Genomic DNA, 13,278 nt, shown 5'->3' on the forward strand with positions numbered 1-13,278 from the left:
TGCTCTTATTCCTAAGAAGAAGGTTTGTGCTTCTGTTATGGACTTTAGACCCATCTCATGTTGCACTACTTTTTACAAGACTGTCAGCAAAATTCTTTCAAAGAGGCTTAGTAGGCTGCTCCCTCAGTTAATTAGCCCTGAGCAGGCTTCTTTTGTCCAAGGAAGGAACATTCATGAGAATATAATGCTTTCTCAAGATTTGGTCAAGGGGTATGGAAGAAAAAATCTCACACCTAGGTGCTCCATCAAGGTTGACATAAGAAAAGCTTTTGATACTTTGCAATGGCAATTCATTAGAAATATGCTTTAGGCTATGAAGTTCCCTTCCTCAGTTCATAACCTGGATCATGGGCTGTATAACAAGTTCTTGGTTCTCTATTAAACTCAATGGTTCTGTCCATGGCTTCTTCCCTGGTAAGAGTGGTATTAGACAGGAAGATCCCTTTCCCCCTTACCTTTTTGTTCTGAGTATGGAGATCCTTTCTAGATATTTGAGGACTATTTGCTCTCAGCCTAAAATCACATTGCATCCTAAATGTTCTAAAATTGGTCTGACTCATCTTGTGTTTGTTGATGATCTCATGATTTTCATTCGTGGGGATGTACCTTCTGTTGCAGCTGTTGCTCACACTCGTACTGCTTTTCCTGCTTGGCCAGGGCTCCATGCTAATACTGATAAGACCGATGTCTATTTTGGGGGGGTCAAGCAAAGTGTCAAAAGTGAGATTTTGAGGGCTACTGGCTTCTCTGAAGGCACTTTCCTTTTCAGATACCTTGGCCTGCCACTGAATACTGCTAGGAATACTGTGGATATATATGGTGTCCTGATTAATAAAATTCAAGCTTTTGTTCAGCACTGGTCCTCTACTTCCCTCTCTTATGCTGGGAAAATTCAGCTGCTAAATTCTGTCATTTTTGGGCTTGAGAATTTCTGGTGTGTTAATGCCTTATTACCTCAGAGTATTCTTAAATCAATGCAAATGGTTATGGATCCTTACACATAATCCTTCCAGCCTATGGTGCTCTTGGACTAGGGATTATAATCTTTCTAATTGCTCCATATGGAATTTAGAATGCAAAGACAGATATAGTGAGAGTTTTAGAAGTATAATTTCCATAAAAAATGATCTTATAACTAAAACTGGCTCTCCTACAGCTGCTTCAGACCTTCTGCATAGTTGGTACATTGGTGGCCAGTTCAGGGTTCAGCATGCTTATGAATGGTTTCGAACTAAATATCCACTGCTTCCCTGGATTAAGGCTTTAACTCATCATGTTGTGGTTCCTTGTCATGGTTTGGTTGCTTCTATGGCCAGTCAAGAGAGGTTAGCCACTACTGATCACCTCATTCGAAGGGGTATGCAAATCCCTAATAGATGTGTCTTATGCAAACTTGTTGTAGAAAGCCATGGACATCTATTCTTCCACTGCTCTTTCTCTGCTGCAGTTTGGTCTCGGGTCTTATGTTGGATGAATTTGCCTAGGAGGAGCTGTGACTTCAAAACTGAGCTTGTTTGGTGCATTTACAGAGGTAGCAGGAGGCATTGGAAGCACTCTTGGTTCCACAGTTGCCTCACTATCACAGTGTATAGTCTGTGGAAGGATCGTAATAGGAGAATTTTTTCTGGACACGATTGCTCTACTGATCAACTTGTTGCTATTATTAAGAGGCTTTCTACTACTGCTCTACTATCTCGTTCCTGTTTGGCTGCTAGAAGTACTGTTATTGCTGCCCTTCACTCTCTTTAGCCTACTTGGTAGGCGCTAGTGGATATTCTTTTGTAATGAATTTATCCTTTTTTGTTTCCCCTTGTGGATCAATGGAAAAGGATTATAATTTCTTGCAAAAATAAAAAATAAATAATAATAATAATAATAATAATAATAATAATAATAATAATAATAATAATAATAATAATAATAATAATAATAATAATAACAATAACAATAACAATAACAATAACAATAACAATAACAATAACAATAACAATAACAATAACAATAACAATAACAATAACAATAACAATAACAATAACAATAACAATAACAATAACAATAACAATAACAATAACAATAACAATAACAATAACAATAACAATAACAATAACAATAACAATAACAATAACAATAATAACAATAATAACAATAACAATAATAATAATAATAATAATAATAATAATAATAATAATAATAATAATAATAATAATAATAATAATAATAATAATAATAATAATAATAATAATAATAATAATAATAATAATAATAATAATAATAATTTGAGATAGGTGAGGGAGCGATCAGCGATTAGGGCGATTAGGGCATTGCCGCACTTGTCATCACACCCACCGCCGGCCACCTCACGTCGCCGCCGTCAACTCTCAACTGCGCCGGCAACCTCACGTCGTCGTCGTTCCAAACGTGGGTTGTGGTGTTCCTTTCATTGCGTTTTGAGATTAGGGTTGCTGCTTTTTCGATTTTTCAGGCTTTTTCTGCCGTTGTTTTGGGTCCCTTCCCAGAGGTCGTCTGTGGTAGCATTACCCTCGTCGGACGTCCCTTGTCGTCATCACGCTGAAGGTTGTCGTCTGGTTTGGGTACCCTCTACCAGGTTTCTTGTCACACGTTTTTTTTTCCTTTTCTCTTTCTGTTTTTGTTAGTCTTGCTAGGGTTCCGGCCGGCTTTTTCTAGGGTTCAGGCGTGGTCCTTTCCTAGGGTCAGGCGTGGTCCTTTTCTACTACTGTTGAGGTTGCCGTGGTAAGGGCAGTAGGTCGCGGTTTTTCGTCATCTACGGGTTTTCGGCATTTGGGTGCTGCTGTCCGTTGGTGTCTGTTTTGGCCTGCTGGCTGGTGCTTTCGGCAGTTGGGTGGCTACTGGTGGTTTTCCTTCTAGCTGCCCGTTCAACAGTAAGTTCTTTTAGGAGAAGCTGTGTGGGTTTTTTTTTAGGGGAAGCCGTGTGGGTGTGTGGTTGGGGGTTGTGTCTTCTCCGGTCATACATGCCCGTTTTAGCTGCTACATTTTGAGCTCATAGCTGCTTGTGCGTGGTGGTTTACGCTCAGGTGGTGTTTGTTGGTGGCTCTATAGTTTTCTGTGCAGGTTGGTGGTGTGTTCCTTCATGCCCGAGCTTGTGAGGTACCACTGTCCTTTTTCGGGTCTTCATGGGTGTCGGGATGGTTTTGGTAAGGGCCTAACTAAGGCGGCTTGGCAGAAACATTTTCAGGTCCGACATTGTCATGACGGTGCGTTGGTCCTTACGCGTCAGACTCTTACTGATAGTTTGACTGTTTATTCCAATGCCGAGTGTTCTTTGAGACGGATGGGGCTCTGGTTGTGTGGGGTGTGTTTTATGACCCGTACTGTTAGAGCAAGATGTCGGCATCGTCGGGGTGATTTTGTGGAGCATCCGGGGTGTGTTGATGGCCTTTATACCTTCCATATTCATGGTATTCCGAGACCTTTGACTCCTTCTACTTCGGTTTCTTCTGATGATAGTGTAGAGCTCGTTCAGTGGTCTATATCTTCGCTGGATCGTTTGCTGTCTTTAGGGCTTCGCACCGTGAAATCTATTCCTTCTAAGTGCCGTCTTGGGTTTGCTTGTGCTTTGAAAGGGGCCATGGATGCGGTGTTTGATGCCCCTAGTGATCTCTCCCGCTGGGTTTGTTTGCTTGTTCTACCACTTTGTTTGCTCAGGGCTTTCGCTCCTCGGAGTAATCATGAGTGTCGGACTGCTATTCGGCGTCAGTTTCAGGAGGAGAGTATTGTCAGGGCTATCCTTGCTTGGGGGGGCACCTGGGGGGAGGGGGTTTGCAGTTGTTACAGGAGTGCTTTGATGAGGGTCCTTCTTCATTTTCTATGGATGAGGATCTGGATTTGAGTGGGCTTAACCTCCGCCAGTGTCGGCGGAAGATTTCTGATGGCCATTATACTGCTGCTGTACGGGTGCTTTCTTCCTATGGGGTCGCCCCCTACTCCGATGCCACTCTCGTGGCTCTGCGTGAGAAGCATCCTGTCGCCCCGCCTCCTGCATTGCCTCCTCTGTCTGGGGATCATCATCCTCTGGTTGCCTCTTCGGCGGTGGTCTTGGATATGATTCGGAGCTTTCCTCGTGGTACTTCCTGTGGGAGGGATGGTTTTCGTGCCAAGCACCTTATGGACTGTTTGAGTGGCGCTTCTGTGGCTATCTCCGATGATTTGATCACGTCTATTACTAGGGTGGTTAATCTTTTTCTTGAGGGCCGGTGTCCTCTTCCTCTGGGTGAGTACATTGCCAGCTCCCCTCTCACACCACTCGTTAAACCGGGTGGTGGAGTTCGTCCTATTCTTTGTTGGTACGGGCCTGGAGACGGCTTGTGTCTAAGGTTGGTGCTTCTATGGTTGGTCCGTCTTTATCTTCTTATTTTGATGGGCTTTGATTCGGGGTGGGTGTGTCCGGTGGAGGAGAGGCTATCTTGCATGCCTTGAACCGGCTCATTGAGGCTCGGGGGACTCGGGAGGGGCTTTCTATGTTCTTTGGTTGATTTCTGAACGCGTTCAACCTTGTTGACCGTTCGACCATGCTTCGGGAGGTCCGCCGTCGTTGCCGGCTCTCTCCCGTTGGGTGGAGTTTTGTTATTCCAGCCCGGCCCGCCTTTTTTATGGGGAGCACCGCTTATGGTATTGTCGGGGTGTTCAAGCGGGGTGATCCGTTGGGGCCTTTGCTTTTCGCGTTGGTTTTGCATCCCTTGGTTTGCAAGATCCGGGACACTTTTGACCTCACTTTGCAGGCATGGTACTTCGATGATGGCACCATCGTGGGTGATACTTTGGAGGTGGGGAAGGTTTTGGACTTGATTATGTTGGATGGCCCTCGTTTTGGATTACATCTTAATGTCTCCAAGACGGAGGTCTTTTGGCATGTTGAGGATCCACGGAGTCGGCTTCCTGGGGTTTTCCCCACTTCTATTTCTCGGCCATTGCGTGGTGTTACGAGTTTGGGAGGACACAAGACTTGTCCTGGTTTTAGCGGTGAGATTGTGGCGACGAGAGTAACTAAGACCATTGAGCTAATGGACTTGGTTGCGAGGATTGAGGACCCGCAATGTGAGTTGCTTCTTCTTCGAGCTTGTCTTGGTATTTTCTAAGCTCTACTTCTCCCTTCGTACTTGCTCCCCTAGTGTTTTTGGGTCTGTCCATCTTCCTTTTGATGCCGCTCTTCGTTCTAGCTTGGAACGTATTGTCACCGCGTCGGGGCCGGGTTTTGGGGATTGGCAGTGGCGCCTTGCTACATTCCCTTTTCATCTTGGTGGTCTTGGTGTCTATGCGGCGGGAGATGTTTTATTTTATGCTTTTATTGCGTCCGCTTGCGTCTATTTGGTTTGCGGTGCTAAGCTCCTCGGCCCTTCCGGTATTGTAGCCGTTGGTCCTGCTTTTGATGATGCCGCGCAGATGTTTATCTGCGACTACGGGTTCAGTATATTAGGTCACCCTAGTGAAATTGTCGCCCCCAAACTTATGAAGAAATTGATGGACATTTATTTCACGACGGTTTTGCCGCCTCGTAGTCTGTTTTCTCTTTGACACCGCGCTTGCCTTGCTTTATGGCGATCTCGGCAGGTTCTCACTCCTCCGATTGGTTACGTGCGGTTCCTATCTCGGGGTTGGGGCGGACTATGAACAGGGAGGACTTACCGTAGTGTCTTTGGGGTATAAACGGGTGTTCCGTTATTCACGGTATCTAGGCCCCGTCCGCTTGCTCTCGGGTTTTTTGGGGATGTTTTTGGGGACCACGCTGTTTCTTCTCTATGTATCGTGGGCGTTAAACATCAGCATAACCTTGTCCGGGACACTCTTTTCGACATCCGCTATAGATCCGGTATTGCGGGGAAGGAGGTTGATATCGGTTTGGTTGATGGGCATGGTGGCTCTCTTCATCCTGCGGATTTATTGCTTTATTCTTGGGACAGAGGGCGTGATGTGTGCGTTGACCTGACAGGTTCTTCACCTTTGACTCAGACTGGGTTGGCAGATTTTGTGCCGGGCCGGGTTGTCGCCGATCTTTGCTCAGCGAAAGTGTGCTAAGTATGGGGATTTGTGCGCGGTAGCGGGTTATGGTTTCCTACCTTTCTCTTTCTCTTCACTTGGGGAGCTGGGTTCGGATGCTGTTGCCTTGCTCAAGCGGATCCAGAAATTCTCGGTATCTCAGGATGCGGGGGCTCGGGTGACCGCTTACATTTTTACTAGACTTAGCTTTGCTATTGCTAAGGGTGTGGGAGCCCAGATTGTCTCTCGGCTCCCCACCAATTTCATGTAAACTTTTATTTTTTTTTTAATGAAAGCTGCGCGCATCCCTTTATAAAAAAAAAATAATAATAATAATAATTACTCCCTCTGGCTTTTATTTTTCTTTCCGTTTCTCTAATATATGTGAGAAGTATTATAATGAAATGGGAAGAAAACAGCAAGCCGGAGGGAGTACATGTTTCCTAATTGCTTCCTTATACTCTATTATCTACCTATATTAGGAGATGGTCACAAGGTAATTTTCTAATCGTCTCTTCACATAGTCATCTTAAGACTAATATAACTCATTAAATAGACAACCATTCAGTGACCCGAGACTATGACCTTCACCGTGGGACACCAGGGATTTACCAGGACCCACCGTTGACTACCAGGAACAATGGGAAAGGGGTGTTTAAGGCGGGTTTTTGGTAGCTTTTGGGGTTCATTGTTAGGGTTGTCGAAAGGGGGTTTATGGGGATTCGACCCACGAAACTCGACCAATTGAACCTGGGTTAGGGTGGGTTGAGACCAGGGGTGAGAGTCGACTCCGGTGGTGGTGTCATGATGGTCGGAGGTGGAGGTTTTGCTGGAGCCGGTGTCCTCCAGTTAGTGCGGATAACGTTATTGCACGTACACTTGTACGGACAAGTGGGAGCTTGTTGGGGCTGGTGTCCTCTACAGTTAGTGCAATGACATATAAATCTCTAAAAGCATCAAAGGGTATACTTTTGTATTATTATCAGTTGGTCCACGTTTATCAATAACGGTTGGCTTGCTAGATAAGTTTGACGTTATTGTCATACTGATGGCGGTGATCAACTGGTCCCTAAAAGTCACACCTATAAGATACGTTTGAGAGATGTGACAGTATGAAAATACAGTCATGTTGATGCCTAATATGACTAAGCAGTTAGTCGGAGTTATTGACTAATAATTAGTCAAACGCGATGTTGAGATATTTATTTAATACGGATTAAATAATAATGGCTAAGGCGAATTAAGCGGTTAATTCGTAAATTAAATTTAAACGGTTATATTTAATTAACGTATATTGAATTAATTAATTATACAATATTGTCATTGTCGGACAAGTATTAATATATCGACTGAGTCATCTTACTAGTTGATATTTTAATATCCGATGACGGATGACGATTTATAATTAAAACCCGTCATATACATTTTAGCGACACGAGTCGGACCACGAGTTTAATAAGGAGGAAGTGGAAAGCCCACTTCCTCCCTAAGCAAACCCACGGCCAACCGAGAGGAACAAAAGGAGAGCTTCTCTCCTTTTTGACCTAATCTTTTGTCATTTGCACAAAATTAGGGTTTCGGGGCAATTCTCTCTGAAATTCTAGATCTCTCATCGAAAACCTCACAAAAATTCTCTCAATATTGCAAGGCAATTAGAGAGTAATTTCTAGCACAAGGGGCATAGTCTCAGACGATCTTGGGTGCAACGATTAGGAGGAAATCTATTTTGATTTCTGTTCTTAGGCCGAAATTCAAAGGACCCAAGGTTGATTCTTATACCTTTATCGTTTCTCTTGTATTTTTCGTTTATGACAATAATCACATGTTAAAATTGCGTTATAGTCCTAAAATTTAAGGGAATTTTACGGATATTTCCCTACAAGTGGTATCAGAGCGAGGCCACGTAAATTTTTCATTGTGATTTTCATAAAACGATTTGAATCGATGTTATTTTGCATTAAAAAACCGTGCGGCCGAATTTATTTTACAAGGCTGTTTTTATTTTTTTTGCATTGGAAGCCGTGCCACACGGCTTACTGCTGATCAGACGATAGTCTCGTTTTGCTTTCGTTTTGTCTTTGCATATTGTTTTTGTAATCGATTTTTAATTGCAATATGTTAAAGTTTTATCAATTGTAGATTCAATTCTATACGGATTAGGTTTAAATTGCAATTGGTTTTTTCTATCAAATCGATTTTGGTTGATTTTTGATGCTCACGGTTTTGAGCAGTTGAAAAAAAAAAAATTTTTTGATGTTTTGTCACGGTTCAGCCGTGAAAAAAGAAAAAAAAAATTTCGTGTTTTATTTTTTTTCGGCCATATCATGTGCATAATACGGATTTTGTGCATTCGCTTGATAGTGAAACGGTTCACTCATGTTCCATTTAGTTATTTTAAAGCAATTTAAAGTAACGGATTGTAATGGATTAAAATTAAGTTGATAGAAGCGGTTTTGTCACATAATTTTAATCGTTAAAAGGTGGTTTGGATAAATTTAACATAATTACGGAATTATGTCACGAATAAATTTGTTTTAGTTGATGCATTTTTATTTATCGTTATTTTTGAATGCCATGAATGTTTTTAATTACGTATTTAATTTTACAAACGGCTGTAACTTAGTGTGGCCTTAGTAGAACGTGTTACCGTAATGATGGAACACGGTCTTGGTTGTATTTTGAGATCTCGCATCTCCGTTTTGATTTTTCTTTGTAATTATAGTTTTAATTTAGAATGTAAATAGGTTTATATTTTGTAAATTTTAAATTGTAATTTTGAGAAGACCAAAGATGGAGATCGGATGCTCACTCCCGCTGCATGGACAAAGATGGAACATCAAGACAAACTTCTCGGGTCCAACGGTGGATTCCAAAGTTGTATTATGTTCTTTTTACTAGGATAGGCCACACTAGGACTTTTATTTACGTTTTGCATTCTTTTATTTATTTTATCGTAACGATAGTTTGCATCATTTTTCGCCTAAAACCAAACCACCTAATATTTGCATGAAAACTGACTCATTTAGAGGTCACGCGTTAGTTTTCTATGACATACAGACGTCACACGTTATTATAAGCCATCACCTAAATTAATTCATTCACGTAATGCTAGTTTTCGTTCACTTAAAATGAATTGAAACTAAGTTGATGGGATCTTCCTCGTATAACCAAAAATTGAGAATAGTCTTGATAGGTCAAACTCCAATGAATCCCTTCTTCGTCGGTAGGCATAATATGACCCCTTCTACGTCGGGTAAGTTGGAACTGATTGACCTATTTTATCTCAACACTATGGTCACTCGTACGATCCTGTGATTATGGTGGACTATAGATAGGATTTACGGAAATCTATCGATCAAGAATTCTAACGGTAGAACTAGCTAAACAGTTGGCTAATCAATTTACGGAAATTGAGTCTTGGGATCATTTGTATAATTCTTGAGGTAGATCGATTATACAAGTGCAATGAGTCTACACGTTAAAAATGAATTTTAAATAGACTTAAATCACCACGATGAGTTGCTTATTTCGTTTTGTTTTTCCTTTCTTTTTCAGTGTAGATCACGATCATTTAAATCGCTTATAACATAATGGTGGCCGTCTTGATGACCCAATGCCAAGTGCCACATTGGACCGTGAGTCCGGCCGGATCTTCATGAATCGGATGAATCGTCTACTCGATCGAAGAATGATGGATCAAACTTCGCGGATGGGAGGCGGCATTACGGAATGCCGCCATTGCCGTGAGAAGCTCGGATATCTGACCGAGCCCATCCCGCCAAACCTAGGCTCCACGGCTGGAGCTAACGAGATCGCCACGTATAGTGATTTCGTCATGGAAGCGGGTGCGATTAAAAACGTACTCATTTTTGCAATGGAATCCAATTTGCAGAAATTCTTCATAGACCAAGGTGCGAACAAGATTTTCACCACGCTCACTAAGGAATTCTCGAAAGCACCGAGAATCGTGACCTATGAGCATACATGTCGCTTCTTTGAGGCGAAACTCCGGAAGGGCCAACCGGTTAGCCCACACATTCTCGGCATGATTGAGAATGTCGAGAAACTGGAGACGCTTGATTGTAAGATCAGTGAGAACATTGTTATTGACCGCATGCTTCATTCACTCCACGATGGTTTTGCGCTCTTTAGAGCCAATTACTATATGAATGATTTGAAGAAAAGTCCTCATGCACTACACTCCCTTCTCGCATGCACCGAGAAGGACATGAAGTTTAGTAGGAGCACGAAACAGGATGTTCTCATTGTGTCAAACAAGGGCAAGGGTAAGGGAAAAGCTCAGGCAGACCTAGCAGTAGGTAAACCGAAGTTTAAGAAGTCGGGATCAGGTAAGAGTGGGCCTGTTGAGTCGAGCACCTCATCAGGCGCGACAAAGAGCAAGACCGGTAACATGGAATGCCATCATTGCCACAAGACTGGGCATTGGAGGCGTACATGTCCTGTATACCATGAGGACATAAAATAAGGTCGCGTTAATCATTTTGGTATGTCTTCTTCTTCTTCTTCTTTTATTCATATGATTGAGATTAACCACGCAAGTTACGGAAATTGGGTACTAGATACTGGTTGTGGTTCTCATCTATGCAATCATGTGCAGGGCCTCCGAAACATCGAACCCCTCGTAAAGGGTGAGGTGGACCTGCGTGTCGGGAATGGAGCACGAGTGGCTGCCGTCTCGAGGGGAACATATGTGATCCAGCTTCCTAGAGGATTTGAGTTATTTTTATATAACTGCTATTATGTACCAGTCTTTCTAAAAACATTATTTCGGTTTACGCACTTGACAAACTTGGTTTTTCATTTGTAATAGAGAATAATAGCTGCATTTTCTCATTACACGATATGATTTATGGCAAGGCGGTCTCCATGAATGGAATTTATGTTTTAGATCAGATCACCGAAATATTGCACGTAATGAATAAGAAGTTAAAGGTTGGTGACAAAGATCAAACTTATCTATGGCACTGCCGTATGGGACACATTAATGAGAAACGCGTTAAATAGCTCATACAGAATGGAGCTATCTCGGCCTTTGATTTTCAATCATTTGGCACGTGTGAATCATGTCTCATTGGTAAGATGACTCGAATTTCCTTCAAAGGTGTTGGAATGCGCTCGCCGACCTATTAGGACTCATACATACGGATGTGTGTGGACCTATGTCAATCACCGCACGAGAAGGCTATAGGTATTTCATCACTTTCACGGACGATTTAAGTAGATATGGCTATGTCTACTTGATGAAGCATAAAAGTGAGTCCTTTGAGAAATTCAAAGAATACCGAGAATCGGGTACGTAACCATTTGGGTAGAAAGATTAAAACACTATGATCAGACCATGGTGGCGAGTATCTTTCTCACGAGTTTGATCAACACCTTAAGGACTGTGGGATTGTCTTACAGTTAACTCCACCTGGAACACCTCAGTTGAATGGTGTGTCCGAACGGAGAAATCGAACACTACTTGATATGGTTCGATCCATGATGAGTCACACCGTGTTGCCCGACTCATTATGGGGTTATGCTCTTCGTCATTTGCTCTAATACTTAATCAAGTCCGTCTAAAGCTGTTGACAAGACTCCATATGAACTATGGAAGGGAACGGTCCCTAACTTGTCCTTTATACGGGTTTGGGGCTGCGAGGCTTATGTCAAGTGGAGACACGAGGATAAGCTCGGCCCGCTATCGGTCAAGACATACTTTATAGGTTATCCTAAAGGAACACTTGGTCATTACTTCTACTCGCCGACCGAACAACGTTTATTTGTTGCGGCTAGTGCGACATTCTTAGAGAAAGAATTTCTCGAGCACGCGAAGAGTAATAGAACCTTCGAGCTATCGGAGATTCCAGAACCAAATACCGAGCAACCATTGGAGGAACCAGTTCCTTCAATCCCGGCTGCGGTTAATATTCCTGAGGAACCTAGGAGGTCGGGAAGAGTCTCTATTCCACCGGATAGATACATTGGTATGGTCGAGGAACATGACATAGATGACATTCTGCTCTTAACGAGTAGTGAACCCGCAACCTATAAAGGTGCCATGACTAGTTCCGACTCAAAGCTATGGCTTGAGGCCATGCAATCCGAGATGGACTCCATGTATGAGAACAACGTATGGGATCTTGTTGACTTACCTGCTAAGGTTCGTCCCCTTCAATGCAAATGGCTTTACAAGATAAAGCATTCTGTGGAAGGTCAACAAGATATCTATAAAGCACGACTAGTTGCTAAAGGTTTCACCCAAGTGCCAGGCTTGCACTACGATGAAAGTTTTGCACCCGTAGTCATGCTGCGTTCCATTCGGATTATCTTAGCGATTGCCGCTTTTCATGACTATGAAATTTGGCAGATGGATGTGAAAACCGCCTTCTTAAACGATTATTTGGAGGAAGAGTTGTACATGGTACAACCCGAAGGTTTCATCGATCCTGAACATCCTAATAAAGTGTGCAAGCTTAAGCGTTCCATTTATGGACTTAAGCAAGCTTCTCGGAGTTGGAATCATCGTTTCGACCAAGTGATAAAAGAAAATGGATTTACTCGATCGGTCGAGGAACCATGTCTATATATCAAGTCGAGTGGGAGCAAGATTGTCTTCCTAATATTGTATGTCGATGACATACTCCCGATTGGGAATGACATACCTCTCTTAACTTCGGTGAAAGTATGGTTGAAAAACCATTTCCGGATGAAAGATCTGGGTGAGGCACAAAGAATTTTGGGCATCCGTATCTATCGAGATAGATCACGTCGGATGTTATCTCTCGATCGGGAGTCTTATATAGACAAGATCCTAGAGAGATTCAAACATGACTAACTCCAAAAGGGGTTTCTTCCTATGGCTCCAGGGGTGCATTTGAGCAAGTCTCGGGCACCGAGACATCGGAAGATAAAGAGCGCATGACACGGATTCCTTATGCCTCGGCTATAGGATCAATCATGTATGTCATGATATGCACACGTCCGGACGTGGCATATGCATTGAGTATGACAAGTCGATTCCAACAGCATCCAGGTGAATCACATTGGATGGCTGTCAAGAACATTCTTAAGTACCTACGGAGGACTAAAGATTGGGCATTGACTTATGGAGGCGAACAAAATCTATGCGCAACCGGTTACGCAGATGCTAGCTTCCAAACGGATCGAGATGACTCGAAATCTTAGTCTGGATTCGTTTTTACTCTTAATGGCGCTGCGATCGGTGGAAGAGTTCCAAACAAAGTGTTAAACAGATTCTAC

At 42.7% G+C, this 13,278-nt stretch overlaps 1 protein-coding gene across 1 annotated transcript; it reads left to right on the top strand.

Moving 5' to 3' along the window:
* The first annotated feature begins 347 nt into the window (after window positions 1–347).
* LOC141628873 (uncharacterized) lies at window positions 348–1,749 on the top strand. Its single transcript, XM_074441961.1, has 2 exons — window positions 348–934; window positions 1,035–1,749. Exons 1-2 carry the CDS (start codon window positions 348–350, stop codon window positions 1,747–1,749), a joined length of 1,302 nt encoding a protein of 433 aa, XP_074298062.1.
* Window positions 1,750–13,278: the final 11,529 nt, after the last annotated feature.

Source organism: Silene latifolia, chromosome Y, assembly GCF_048544455.1.
Source record: "Silene latifolia isolate original U9 population chromosome Y, ASM4854445v1, whole genome shotgun sequence".
NCBI classification, from domain to species: domain Eukaryota; kingdom Viridiplantae; phylum Streptophyta; class Magnoliopsida; order Caryophyllales; family Caryophyllaceae; genus Silene; species Silene latifolia.

Excerpts from the sequence above, each read along its gene's own strand:
- LOC141628873 (XM_074441961.1), top strand. The coding sequence starts at position 348 with ATGGGCTGTATAACAAGTTCTTGGTTCTCTATTAAACTCAATGGTTCT. Across the intron at positions 935-1,034 it reads TTTGGGCTTGAGAATTTCTG|GGATTATAATCTTTCTAATT; the intron begins GTGTGTTAATGC and ends CTCTTGGACTAG.